At 35.6% G+C, this 15,217-nt stretch overlaps 1 protein-coding gene across 9 annotated transcripts in view; it reads left to right on the plus strand.

The window, feature by feature from the left end:
* Scamp (secretory carrier membrane protein) overlaps positions 1–15,217 on the plus strand; it is a 131,970-nt gene that overhangs the window by 72,843 nt on the left and 43,910 nt on the right. For 7 of the 9 annotated variants that reach the window (XM_075355451.1, XM_075355442.1, XM_075355400.1 and 4 more), the window contains 2 exons: positions 6,271–6,400; positions 14,586–14,743. In XM_075355451.1, coding sequence (XP_075211566.1) covers positions 6,271–6,400; positions 14,586–14,743 — 288 coding nt within the window. Of the gene's footprint in view, positions 1–6,270; positions 6,401–14,585; positions 14,782–15,217 lie in introns of all 9 variants that reach the window. The other 2 variants (XM_075355417.1, XM_075355425.1) reach the window with 2 other exon arrangements.

Consider the following 15,217-nt stretch of genomic DNA (forward strand, 5'->3'; position numbering starts at 1 on the left):
TAAACTTTTGGCCAAAAACAACACCATTATGATGCGCCTCAGCCTCTATTCATCAGACATGTCCCCCTGTGACTTCTTCCTGTCTCCCAAGCTGAAAAGAACCATGAAAGGATGACATTTTACCAACATTGAAGAGATAAAGACAGAATCACTAAAGGAACTAAATGCCATACTGAAAATTGTGTTTTAGAGGTGCTTCGAAAATTGGAAAAAGCACTGGCACAAACGTGTATTATATTTGAAGAGGAGTACTTTGAAGGTGACAAAATCAATACTGATGAATAAATAAAGATTCTTTCAAAAAAAAATTCCATGTATTTTTTATCAAACTGCATATGCATGCGTGTGTGTACGCATTCATTATTATTCTACTGAAATTAATAACTTTTTAAGGTTCATATTATTTCTCTGTACTGTTAAATTCTGTTAATATAAACCACCTATTACAAAATATTGAGATAAAATTTTGGTATATCTCTTATCTCAATATTCTTACTAGGTGGTTTATATTAATAGAATACATATATTTTACTGAAATTAATCTTTTTAAGATTCATATTATTTTAAATTTTATTAATATGAATCATCTAGTACCTAATATTGAGAAAGACATATCTTACCTTAACCATGAAAGTACTTTTGTGTGATCATGCATTCTCATTCATAATTGAAATGTATTAAACTGCAAATTAAAAATACTAAAATAATAAAAATCATGTATTAGTTTATTATAAGAGTGCTGCTATAAGTTGTAGTTTTTATAAGATTGTTTCCCTCAAACATTGATAAGTTTTTTTTTCAGTCATTTGACAGGTTTGATGCAGCTCTCCAAGATTCCCTATCTAGTGCTAGTTGTTTCATTTCTATATACATACCCACTACATCCTACATCCCTAACATGTTCCAATTGTTGCCTACCTGCACAATTTTTTCCTTCTACCTGTCCCTCCAATATTAAAGCGAGTATTCCAGGATGCCTTAATATGTGGCCTATAAGTCTGTCTCTTCTTTAACTATATTTTTCCAAATGCTTCTTTCTTCATCACTTTGTTGCAACAACCCTTCATTTGTCGCTTTATCCACCCATCTGATTTTTAACATTCTCCTGTAGCACTACATTTCAAAAGCTTCTAATCCTTTCTTTTCAGGTACTCCGATCATCCTAGTTTCACTTCCATATAAAGCTACGCTCTAAACATATGGTTTTAAAAATTTTTTCCTGATGTTTAAATTAATTTTTGTTGTAAGCAAATTATATCTCTGACTAAAAACTCGTTTCGCCTGTGCTGTTCAGCATTTTATATCGCTCCTGCTTCATCCATCTTTAGTAATTTTACTTCCCAAATAACAAAATTCTTCTACCTCCATAGCCTTTTCTCTTCCTATTTTTACATTCACTGGTCCATCTTCATCATTTCTACTACATTTTATTACTTTTGTTTTGTACTTGTTTATTTTCATGCGGTAGTTCTTGCATAGGACTTCATCCATATCATTCATTGTTACTTCTAAATTCTTTTTACTCTCAGCTAGAATTACTATATCATCAGCAAATCATAGCATTTTTATCTTTTCACCTTGTACTGTTACTCCGGATCTAAATTGTTCTTTAACATCAACGCTAGTTCTATGTAAATTTTAAAAAGTAACGGGGATAGGGAACATCCTTGCGAACTTCCTTTTTTATTACAGCTTCTTTCTTATGTTCTTCAATTATTACTGTTGCTGTTTGGTTTCTGTAAATGTTAGCATCATTCTTTTATCTCTTTATTTGAACCCTAATTTTTTTAAGTGCTGAACATTTTATTCCAGTCTACGTTATTCAATGCCTTTTCTATGTCTATAAATGCCAAGTATGTTGGTTTGTTTTTCTTTACTCTTCCTTCTACTATTCTCTGAGCCCTAAAATTGCTTCCCTTGTCCCTATACTAGGAGAAGGTTTATCAGATTGAAATTTTGTTTGTATTTGTATGTATAATATTTTTCTAATATATTTAATTTATGCAATCATTATTTATTTCTAAATTTGTGTTAATATCAGAAATATGAGGGTAGGGTGAAAAGTTCTAGGCCTGAATAAGAACACATTTTTCTGGGTACATTTTGATTTATTTTTCAATATAGTCATCATTAAGATCTATGCACTTAGCCCATCATTCCACAAGAATGCTTAAGCCAGCTTAGTACATTGATTTATCCAACTCCTTAAAACAGCAATCTCCAGTAGTAATGACTTTATTATTGGTCAAAAATCTCTTCCCTTTTGCCATTCTTTTAGCTTAGGAAACAAGTGATACTCACTACACGACTGTTGCACAAAAGCTTGGATATCACAAATTGTGTGCAAGGCGGTTACTGAAAATGCTCACCGACCAACACAAAGAGCAAAGAATGAACAGTGGACAAACGTTCTTGGACCGCTATCAACAAAAGGGGGATGATTTGTTTTCCTACATTGTTACGGGTGACGAGACGTGGGTATCCTACACCAATGCCGAATCGAAACAACAGTCAGTGGAGTGGCACCATTCAAGTTCCCCAAAACCGAAAAAGTTTAAGCTGTCTCTGTACTCAGGTCGAAAAATGTTTGCTACCATTTTTTGGGACGAATAATGCATAATTTTGATTTTATGGAATGAGAATCAACAATTACAGCTGACATGTACTGCAAAACGCTCACCAAACTGAAATGTGCGATCCGAAATCAACGATGAGGAAAACTGTTGTTGGGCATAATCCTTTTTGATGACAATGCATGTCCTCACACTGCTGCCTTAACCAAGAAGATTCAAGATTTTTGTTGGAAACTTTTTGACCACCCTTTATACAGTCCCTTTATGAATATGCCTTGTATATAAATACAAACAAAATTTCACTTTCTGTTCTTTTTTTGGAGGGTTTGGCATCCTCATTTGTGAGAAGCTTTATTATAATGTGTATTGCACAACTGATGATGGAATCTCTTGCTCTGACATGATACTGCTGACCAGAAAAATTTGAAAACATAAGTCCGTTATTAACTGGCATTCACATTTTAAGATTAAATTATTGGCACAAAAGAGAGGGTAATGGAAAATTACATTCAAAAGAATGTACCAGGATGTTAGGTTGAAATCTATGTGTAGATGATGAGCATTATCTTTTCTCTCATTGTCATTTTTTTTAAAAAAATTTGAACATGTTTAATCCCAAGCAAACACAATTGTAGAAATTTACTGACAAAAGTTTACAAATTTTTATTTTGCTATCAGACATTGCAGATTATTATGAAACCTTTTAGTTCTTCCCACAAAATTTTATCTATATTCATTATACTACTTCAAAACCAGATTAATCTTGCAAAAGACTGAGAGGGATCAGTTTTTTCTATTTGCAAAAATTAGAGGAAGTGTTTTTGCTTGTGCAATAAAGGCATTGTGGTACAGAGTAAGAAGCTTTCAGCTGTTGAAAGTGAAGCTGTGAATATAAGTATTGAGGTTAAAACGTTAATTGGCAAATAGTGCCGGTAACCAAATTGACAACTTTTCTTCATGAGTCTTCTGTAAAGAATTAAGTTAAATTCCCTTATTCTTATTAAAATTGTGAAATGGGGATATTTTCTCCTGGGGTTTGTAGGATTAGAGTTTTTCCAAGGCAATCAAACTATCAAAAATGAATACTAGACCTTTTTTTTATTCTGTAGTATTAAGCATTATAAATTTTATTTTATTTTTTTTTTGCTTCATACTTCAAGGCAATTGATAGGTTTCAAATTCCATTACGAACCTATAGTATTGAAAATTACAATTCTCTTCTGATCTCAATTTCAGTATGTTTTGATGAACCCTTACTTATTTTTCACCCATATCCTCATGGAAGTTCAGTTGTTTTTAGTTGAAGTTAATGGGATAACTTGTAAATATGCATGCATGTTACACCTCTAAACCTTAGCATCAATTAATTACTTAGTTGAGAGAGCACAGTAGTACTATATGTGTACTACAAAGGATTTTTTAATACATTGAAATAATTATATACTTCACTTTTGACTTAAGTTTTATTTAAAGTTATTTTTGTAAGCAATTAAAATAAGAGGAAAAATGAGAATCGATTGCAGTTTTTTTGTTTTAATTGTTTTTTTATTATATTTGTTTATTATAGTAATTCTTTTTTATATTTTAACTAGCTTTTACTGGCTTCACTCGCAGTGAACCTTTAAATGAAATAACGCGAGTAACTATGTCATGTCGATCAGTGGCTTTTTGCCCGGGCATTAGCTCTTTAGTACATCCTGCCACGAAGGATTACAAGTAAAAGTTACAAAGAGGTCAGGCCTGTTGTAAGTTTGTACATAAGCGAAAGCGTCTTGAGTGTATTCATGCAGATAACGGGGACTGTTCACAAAAGTAGAAGGCAGAATAACCATCTTGCCTATGTCGTTAGGTCTAATATTACCATCTGCGCTAATCGCATCTTGTAGGTGAATGTAATTTTCAGCTCGTAATTTCTACTGGTTTATAGAAATGTTACGAAGGCGTTCGCTCTCTACTTTAATATACATATCTACCAAGAATTGATGAAAGAGTTGCCTTGACCACGAAAGGAGATTGAAGTTGTGCTCTCGAAGCATCATGTGATATGCATAAAAATCCATGCAGGAAACTTTTTTCTTGGGAACTGGCTGTCTTGTTGTTGGATTAATGACTGGAATATTGAAATGATATCCTGACTCACCTTTACTGAAAATTAACGGGTACTGCAAAGCATCATAAAATTTATGAGTATCGGTTATGCGTTTCAGCGTATTATCATGTGCCCGAAACACTATGTTTCGTGGAGAGCATGGGTCACCAGTAACCAAAACAGCAACCATTGATCATCGGCGCATTATAACGCCTCTCATTTTCGCCACGTGGAATCCGATCAGCATGAATGACCACTATGTAATTATCTGGAGGCCAGTTTTCTATTGCACTTTTAAAGGTATTTACCAACAAATTGTGTCTGTGAAACATTCATTAAATTTTCAATACTATATCTCTTTCGACTCCTTCAATATACTGACAACGACGGTTTACTAAATTTGGGCATTCTTATCACTTTATCTACTCCAAAGGATGTCATTTGGAAGCAAGAATTATACTTTCTGATTTTACTTAAAAATTGCTTTGACTCATCTGTAACACTTAAATATAGAGTTTTCAAAGGCTCCTCTGGTTCACCAAGTAAAGGAAGCGAAACTTTACCACTGGAACTGCACATTCCAGCAGTTTCATCTTTCCATTTCAAAGCATCGCAATGCTGACATTTTCTATTCATTGAGCCAATACCAATTAAAAAGTGCTTATGGTATTCAAGTGAAGGATCATATTGAAATCCAGAATTATTAAATTGTTACGCATGGAATTTTGACGGCGCGCGATTTGCATTTCTGCATGAACGATTCTTCTCGCCTGCGATTGTTCTGGGAGTTTCTCTCACTCTTATAGCTGCCTGCTGTTCAGCTTGTCTTTCTAAACGAATTTGTGTTTGAATTGGCATTTCTGCTGCTCTTAAGGTAGCTTGGCGTTCAGCTTGCTCATCTAACCTTTCTTGTCTCTGAGAAGTTGTTTCACCAGCCCTCAAAGCACATTTTCGCCTCGCTTGTTGTTGTCGTCTTAGTTCTGCGTGAGCGGAAGATTCTTGAGTTCGAGCAACTTTTGCCGCCTGGGCCCGTGATACTGGACAGGTTAGATTTGCGCTTCCGAGGCATTTTAGAAAAAAAACACAGTAAAAACTAAAAATAGCATTAGAAGTAAAACAATAATCAGGCACCTAACCTCAAAAACTGGAAAAGTTTTAGTATTGCTTAGAAGTGACAGAAGAATAACAATAAATATAGAAGGATTCAAAACAGCAGAAGCACTATATTCAATTGAATAGTGACTTGACCGTCGGTATTACAGTGTTGGATTGGCACTTTATTTCATTTACTTACTGGAACGCCAGATGGCATTGAATTTGGTCAAATTTTTTGTCGGACGATCATACCTACCAATATAAATTTTTTTGCCCTCCCAGAAAAATATTGTTTTTTTTACTAAAAAGTGTCCTATGTCCTTGGCAATACCTTTGAAAATATGTGTACGAAGTTTCATGATGATCTGTTGAGTAGTTTCTGCATGAAAGCGTAACAAACAAACAAACTCACATTCACATTTATAATATTAGTAAGGATTCATACAAGTTGATTCTGTTATTTTTTTTTTTATCAGGAGTGTTTGTTTTAGTTCAGTTTTATACTTGTTTCAGTGGTCTTGGTGAAGCTATTACAAATTTGACTGATGGATCAACAGCTGGAATAATCATTGGATTTTTCTTACTCCTGCTGACAATGGGATTTGCTACTGCTGCTTTCCTTGACATCTTGTTGTTAAGCAAGGTAGAAATTTAATATTAATTACTTCTTTATTAACTATGATATAGTAATTTAAATATTAAAGCTAACATACTGTAAGTGATAATAATGTGTTAGCTAAATATATGCAGTTTGTTTTTTTTATTAGACATGTTTTTTCTGAATAAATATTTTTGCAATATTATAATTATACCCAAAGAAAACTTTTCTGTGCATTCAGAGCCTGAAAAAAAGATATGAGGGAATTAGATAAGAAAATAAGATTAATGGGAAAGAAAATAACAATTCTTTATTGTGCTTTCTTTACTGGAAAATTATTAAAAATAGAAAGAATTTTCAAAATCTTAACTTTCTAATAGAGCTGCTGTTATTTGAACATGTTCAGTCTGCATCCTAAAATCAGTATATTTCCTGCAGAACTTTATTTCATATTTATGGCCATGCAAATTGGTTTACAAACTATACCACATACATTAAGCTTTGATTGGACACTCAAGCACATCAGATGTATGTATTACACTTTAATGACTTCATCTATACATCTCTGTTTCAGTTCTTTGCAATTGCAATATACATTAGTTCATGCTGCATTCCTGTTTAAGAATCCCAGGCAATAAGCAATCTAATTTACCAACCAAGGAAGCTTTTAGTCAGCTGACCTTTTACCCAATTCTGATTGCACTTGGTTGCTTGTGAAACATTGATTGAGAGTGTTCTGATTTAGTAATTGGCTATTATTGACCATCTCTCCAATAAAAACATATGGTGCATTGGTTTGTTTGTTGTATATGCTTACATTTTCATTTTAGTTGCTTTTGGCATAGAGCGGGCAACGTGGTGTGCCAGGCTGCTGTTGTTGAGTGTTACCATCTATTGGAAAAAATTGAACTAACAACTGTATAATAGATTTTTAAAATTTATTATTAAATTTAAATCAAAGATTAACAATTGTTATTGATATTTAAATTAATTATTTACATAATTATTCAAACTTATTTATAAAAGAAAGATTATTTGACAGTAAAATAAAGGATTCTTTATTTAACAAATAATTTAAAAGAATGTTACAATGAACTGTGGGAAAGAAAGACTAAGAGTGCACAGGGAGTGGGAGAGAGTTGCTGCACACAGCCACCTGGCACACCACGAAGTTGCTCTGCACCAGGAGCAGCAGCTGGCCCAGCAGCTAACACAAAACTAAAAGAAGAAGAAGATGCTGTCTCCATGCCAACTCCCTTTTATCAATATGGCTAGTGTTAAATATTATATTTCTGTTAAAAACTAGACAGTTTTCTCTTCAGTTTTTCTCTTCTAATTTATTAATTGTAGTAGCCTCTGTGTACTGTGAAAGTAATCAAAAAGAATCAGCACAAAATAATCAGAAACTTAAAGCTCTGACAGCTGTAAAAAAAGGAAAATCTGTAACTGGATTTAAAATTAAGGTTTTTTAAATTACCTTTTGCTAAACAGAAAAATATGTCACTTAATTACCCAGTTCACTAAGACCTTAGCATACAATTGCAAAGATCTTCTTTTAAAGATTGGGTATTCATTTAGTCATAAAACGTCAAAATTCAGTCTCACATGCAAAGTACATTTTGGACTAACAAAATTTAATATAATAATAATGAATTTAGATCTAAGTGACAATGTATTTTCCAGCAAGTGCTCTGAAAGATAAATTAGTGACTAATGGAAATTATGTTACTTGCTATAGGAATGGAACAAATTTTTACGGAATTTAGTAAATTAACTTTCTACTAAATAAAACACTGCTACAACATTATATATTTTTTTTTAAATCGCACTTTTTTTTTATGCAAATAGTTCTACTTTGGTAATGCTGCAATATATAAAACCTAGTCAATTTTTGACATCGATGGTAAGTCTCCTCCACCTCTTCTTATCTATAATGCTCATTCAGTTCAGTCGACCAAGTTCCTTCTTTATCTGGTCCCTCCTCTTGAGCTTTGATTCTCAGTTCTGTTAAAAAAATAATTTAAAGCATTAAAAAATGCCTTATTGTACCATAGTAATTGTTCCATACAGTTTCTGAATTTTAATGAAGTAAGGAGATTCAATAGACAAAACACAAAAACTAAATATGTTTAACAGAATTACATTATTTTCAAAAAATTATTTGATTAATATTTAGAAGTTTTAATAGAAGTATATCTAAGTATTGTTTGTTACTCTTTGAAAAGTGTCAACATCTGATGCTTTACTCTTTGTTGATGTACATGATTGTGTTTTTTAAGAAATCAAATTGATATAGAAAATTAACAATGTCTGAATATCACATATTTTATATGTAATACATTTTTGTTATATAATGAAACTCAGAACCAATTTGTTAAAACGAACATGCTGACCATTATGTATATTAAGAAGTCGCTGTTTATTTTATATGAAGGAAGTAACGGTACTTACGTATTAACGTCACCGCAGCTACAGCTTTATTTAAAAGCAAAGTAGTCAGTCGGATTTCGGTGGAAAATGAGCCGAAACTCCTGTATCAGGATCAATAAAATTGTATTTATGATTAACTTTTCCTCCTCTATGAATCATGAGACCTTGCCGTTGGTGAGGGGGCTTGAGTGCTCAGGGATACAGAGTAGCTGGACCGAAGGTGCAACCATATCGGAGAGGTATCTGTTGAGAGCCAGACTAAGGAATGATTCCTGAAAGAGGGCAGCAGCTCTTTCAGTAGTTGTTAGGGGCGTAAGTCACAATGACTTAAACGGCCATATCAACATCACTCAGTCCTCTGAGTACTGCGCAGCTGAAAGCAATGGAAAACTACAGCTGTTTTTTTTTCCAAGAAAATGTGGCTCTGCATTTTCAAAAGTAATAATGGAGGCGCCTTCCTTGGTAAAATATTCCGGAGGTAAAATAGTCCCCCGTTCGGATCTCCGGGTGGGGACTACTAAGGAAGGGGTCACCAGAAAAGTAAAAAATAACATTCTACGAGTCGGAGCGTGGAATGTTAGAAGCTTAAAAAAGGTTGGTAGGCTAGAGAATTTAAAAAGGGAAATGGATAGGGTAAACGTGGATATAGTAGGAATTAGTGAGGTTCGGTGGGAAGAGGAAGGCGACTTTTGGTCGGGTGACTTTAGAGTAATTAACTCAGCGTCAAATAATGGGCAGGCAGGAGTAGGTTTCGTGATGAACAAGAAAATAGGGAGGAGAGTGGAGTATTTCAAGACGCATAGCGATAGAGTCATTGTAATAAGGATAAATTCAAAACCTAAACCGACAACGATTGTTAACGTCTATATGCCTACAAGCGCCCATGATGATGATGAGGTAGAATGTGTATACGAAGAGATTGATGAAGCAATTAAACACGTAAAAGGAGATGAAAATTTAATAATAGTTGGAGATTGGAATGCAAGCATTGGAAAAGGCAAGGAAGGAAATATAGTGGGTGAATACGGGCTGGGCAAAAGGAATGAAAGAGGGGACCGACTTATAGAGTTTTGCGCGAAGTATAATTTAGTAATTGCCAACACCCAATTTAAAAATCATAATAGAAGAATATACACTTGGAAAAAGCCAGGCGATACTGCAAGGTATCAGATAGATTATATCATGGTTAAGCAAAGATTTAGAAATCAACTCGTGGACTGCAAAACTTACCCTGGAGCAGACATTGATAGCGACCATAATTTGGTGATAATGAAATGTAGATTGGGGTTTAAAAACCTGAAGAAAAGGTGTCAGATGAATCGGTGGAATTTAGAGAAGCTTGAGGAAGAGGAGGTAAAGAAGATTTTTGAGGAGGACATCGCAAGAGGTCTGAGTAAAAAAGATAAGATAGAAAATGTAGAAGAAGAATGGGAGAATATTAAAAAGGAAATTCTTAAATCAGCAGAAGCAAACTTAGGCGGAATAAAGAGAACTGGTAGAAAACCTTGGGTTTCAGACGATATATTGCAGCTGATGGATGAACGTAGAAAATATAAGAATGCTAGTGATGAAGAAAGTAAAAGGAACTATCGGCAATTAAGAAATGCTATAAACAGGAAGTGTAAACTGGCGAAAGAAGAGTGGATTAAAGAAAAGTGTTCAGAAGTGGAAAGAGAAATGAACATTGGTAAAATAGACGGAGCATACAGGAAAGTTAAGGAAAATTTTGGGGTACATAAATTAAAATGTAATAATGTGTTAAACAAAGATGGTACACCTATATATAATACGAAAGGTAAAGTCGATAGATGGGTGGAATATATTGAAGAGTTATACGGAGGAAATGAATTAGAAAATGGTTTTATAGAGGAAGAAGAGGAAGTTGAGGAGGATGAAATGGGAGAAACAATACTGAGATCTGAATTTAAGAGAGCATTAAAAGATTTAAATGGCAGAAAGGCTCCTGGAATAGACGGAATACCTGTAGAATTACTGCGCAGTGCAGGGGAGGAGGCGATTGATAGATTATACAAACTGGTATGTAATATTTATGAAAAAGGGGAATTTCCGTCAGACTTCAAAAAAAGTGTTATAGTAATGATACCAAAGAAATCAGGGGCAGATAAATGTGAAGAATACAGAACAATTAGTTTAACTAGTCATGCATCAAAAATCTTAACTAGAATTCTATACAGAAGAATTGAGAGGAGAGTGGAGGAAGTGTTAGGAGAAGACCAATTTGGTTTCAGGAAAAGTATAGGGACAAGGGAAGCAATCTTATGCCTCAGATTAATAGTAGAAGGAAGATTAAAGAAAAACAAACCAACATACTTGGCGTTTATAGACCTAGAAAAGGCATTCGATAACGTAGACTGGAATAAAATGTTCAGCATTTTAAAAAAATTAGGGTTCAAATACAGAGATAGAAGAACAATTGCTAACATGTACAGGAACCAAACAGCAACAGTAGCAATTGAAGAACATAAGAAAGAAGCCATAATAAGAAAGGGAGTCCGACAAGGATGTTCTCTATCTCCGTTACTTTTTAATCTTTACATGGAACTAGCAGTTAATGATGTTAAAGAACAATTTAGATTCGGAGTAACAGTACAAGGTGAAAAGATAAAGATGCTACGATTTGCTGATGATATAGTAATTCTAGCCGAGAACAAAAAGGATTTACAAGAAACAATGAACGGCATAGATGAAGTCCTACGCAAGAACTATCGCATGAAAATAAACAAGAACAAAACAAAAGTAATGAAATGTAGGAGAAATAACAAAGATGGACCACTGAATGTGAAAATAGGAGGAGAAAAGATTATGGAGGTAGAAGAATTTTGTTATTTGGGAAGTAGAATTACTAAAGATGGACGAAGCAGGAGCGATATAAAATGCCGAATAGCACAAGCTAAACGAGCCTTCAGTAAGAAATATAAGTTGTTTACATCAAAAATTAATTTAAATGTCAGGAAAAGATTTTTGAAAGTGTATGTTTGGAGTGTCGCTTTATATGGAAGTGAAACTTGGACAATCGGAGTATCTGAGAAGAAAAGGTTAGAAGCTTTTGAAATGTGGTGCTATAGGAGAATGTTAAAAATCAGATGGGTGGATAAAGTGACAAATGAGGAGGTATTGCGGCAAATAGATGAAGAAAGAAGCATTTGGAAAAATATAGTTAAAAGAAGAGACAGACTTATAGGCCACATACTAAGGCATCCTGGAATAGTCGCTTTAATTTTGGAAGGACAGGTAGAAGGGAAAAATTGTGTAGGCAGGCCACGTTTGGAATATGTAAAACAAATTGTTAGGGATGTAGGATGTAGAGGGTATACTGAAATGAAACGACTAGCACTAGATAGGGAATCTTGGAGAGCTGCATCAAACCAGTCAAATGACTGAAGACAAAAAAAAAAAAAAAAAAAAAATTAACTTTAGCATGTAGGAATCCTTTTATTTGTTTGGTAACCTTTCCAACTGTCAGAATAAATTGTGCTACCATCTGCACGGTTTTAATTTCGGGATAATATTTAAAACATCTAAAATTTTAAACTACTAAAAACAAACAACAAAACGAAAAAGAAACAGAACTATTAGCAAAACTGCAATAATAACCACGAATACTTAGAACAAGGAAAACACAACTGCAATCATCAAGAGCTGAACCTAACCAAATTAATTATTTATTACTTTTTTCCCTACATCCCTGGGCCGGACATCCAATTAAGTATACTCAGCCCAGAGACGTGTCTTTTGACTCTAAGGCGGTCTTCCCGCCACTTTTACACCCGGCACGGCAGGTTAACCGCCCCGGTACTAGATCTTTTCTTGCCTGCCTCTAATTCCCGCCAACGAGGGCAAAGCCCGGCTATGCCATTCCCCACCCCCGCCGACAGAAACTGGGTCTCTGTCTTTATGCCATTTGCCTCAAACCGGTGCAACCAGCACAAGGAGCGCACGCATCCCCAAAACCAGCCACACCAGCCGGGTCTAGGTCTTTTAATTTTATCCCCGCGAAATCTCCCCGGAGTCCCCGTCCCCTCACCGAAACCTGCACGCCAGGGCATACAGGCTCTCAGAGACGGGGCTGTCCACCTATCCCTATTTATGATTGAACCTAACGATTCCTTCGTCGCGCCTCCTCTTCCTTAGTGCGAAGAACCATACCGGTGAAATTGTTAAAAACGTTCCAGTTCTGCTCCCTCCTTAGCGACCACTTTACTATGTTAAAAACGTTCAGGTTATTGACTGCTATGAATTTTCTGTATTATGCCCATCTCCGGCATTCGAACATCGTATGCTCTGCGTCGTCCACCTCCTGGCAGTAGTCGCAGTTGGGTGTGTCTCTCTTGCCGAATCTTTTCAAATATTAACCAAAGCATCCATGACCCGACATCATCTGTGTTATGTAAAAGTTCACCTCGCCATGTTGGCGATCCAGCCATGCGTCCAAATCAGTTATTAACCTTCTGGTCCAGGCCGCAACGTTAGTCTCTGCCCATACTTTATTCCACCACTGTCGGGTGATCGCCTCGGTCTCAGCTCTACTACACCCTTCCGCTCTCACTTTCCTGCTCTTGATCTGAAGTTCTATCGGCGGGACCGACGCAAGCACACATATAGCTTCATATGACAGAGTACGATACCCTGCCACCACTCCCAACAATGCCATTCTGTGCATTCTTTGCAGTTTATCCTTGTTTCTTTGTATCCTGATTGCATCAGCCCAAACCGGCGCCGCAGACACCGCCGCCGATGCAATCAGTTTCCGTTTGGAAGCCCCCGGTATTGTGTGTTCCACGAATAATCTCCTGATGGCTTTTATGGTGATCCCTAATTTTTTGCACACATTTTCTATATGCCCACCAAACTTGAGACTTTTATCTATTGTCACCCCTAGGTATTTTGTATCCTTGACCTCAGTTATAACCTCTCCACGGATCACGACCCGAATGCCGCGCAGTCTTCTCCTACCCGTGAAGAGGATACACTTGCTTTTTGCCGGGGACACCTCCATGTTGTTGTTTATTAGTCAGTTGTCTATGAGTTGGAGAGAGCGATTTGCTTTATCCTCTGCATCACCAATTTCCTTATCTTCCACCAATAGTGCAATGTCGTCAGCGTAAGTGACTATGCTGACTCCTTCCGGATAAGGCAACCGGAGCACCCGATCGTAAAAGATGTTCCATAGCAAGCGGCCTAACACAGACCCCTGCGGAACTCCACCGAAGACCGGAAATCTCACCACCCCCTCCAAAGTGCGAACCTCCGTCCATCTATCAGACAGGTAGCAGTCAACCTGGTTTAGCAAGTGGTCACTAACATTCATTTCTCTGAGCGCCGCTACAATGGCCGTCCACGGTACTGAGCCAAATGCATTTTTGATATCTAACTGGACCATCAATGGGATCCTTCTGGTCCTCCAAGTACCGCTCCGTATCTCCGCCGCCCAGCTAACCACCCTGTTTATCACATCCAGTGTCGAACGGCCCTTACGGAATCCATATTGCTCCAAATGTAGGCTTCCGCTTAGGTCCAGCTCCTCTAATTATTTATTACTTAAATAATCAAAACATTACTGTTGATTAGTCAAGGTTAGCGAGCGAAGCGAGCGTAGGTTAAGTTTGGTTAGATTATATTTTCATGTTTACGTATTATTTATTATTAACTATTTTTATGTAAGGGTAGATTGCTCTTTATTGGCGCATTAGCGCAACTTCTGCTGCGATGGCGTTAATACGTAAGTACCGAAGTAACTATCTTCAAAAATTAAGGCTAAATAGTTTTTTCTCATTTTCAGGTTCATCGCATATACCGTTCTACTGGAGCCAGTTTTGCTAAGGCACAACAAGAGTTCACATCAGAGTTTTTGCGTAATGAACATGTGCGTAATGCAGCCGGTAGTGCTGTGTCAGCTGCTGTCCAGGCACAATTTCAACAACCACAACCAACTACTCGGTACTAAGACAGCATGGTAACAGTTCAGATGTGTCTTTGTATGTTTAACTATTAATCTTTCTATTTTTCAATCTCTCTTTTTCTAACTGGGTTGTTTGCCGACTGTTGATTGACTGTATGAAAATAAATTTAAGTAAAGTAAGCTGATTTATAAAACAGCGGAAACTTTTGATAAAAATAGAATTTTAGATGTTATTCATTTTATGTGTTGTTTCTTCCATCTATTTGATCATAACATTTATTCTATTTAATCAGTGCTTTTACATTTATTGAAGTTCAGATATATTGATTTTTTATCTTAGATGACATTTATTAAGTTACGCTTTTTATAAGCAATTATGAGATTATTTTTGCATCTGTCATATGTAGATTTGGTGTAGCTACATTAAAATATAATTTTAAACCGGCAAGTCTGATAGCAGTTATAATATTTAATGTTTGGTGAACTGAAACTGCTGTTATTAAAAGTACAAA

The sequence above is a fragment of the Lycorma delicatula genome, chromosome 1 (assembly GCF_047948215.1).
Source record: "Lycorma delicatula isolate Av1 chromosome 1, ASM4794821v1, whole genome shotgun sequence".
NCBI lineage: Eukaryota > Metazoa > Arthropoda > Insecta > Hemiptera > Fulgoridae > Lycorma > Lycorma delicatula.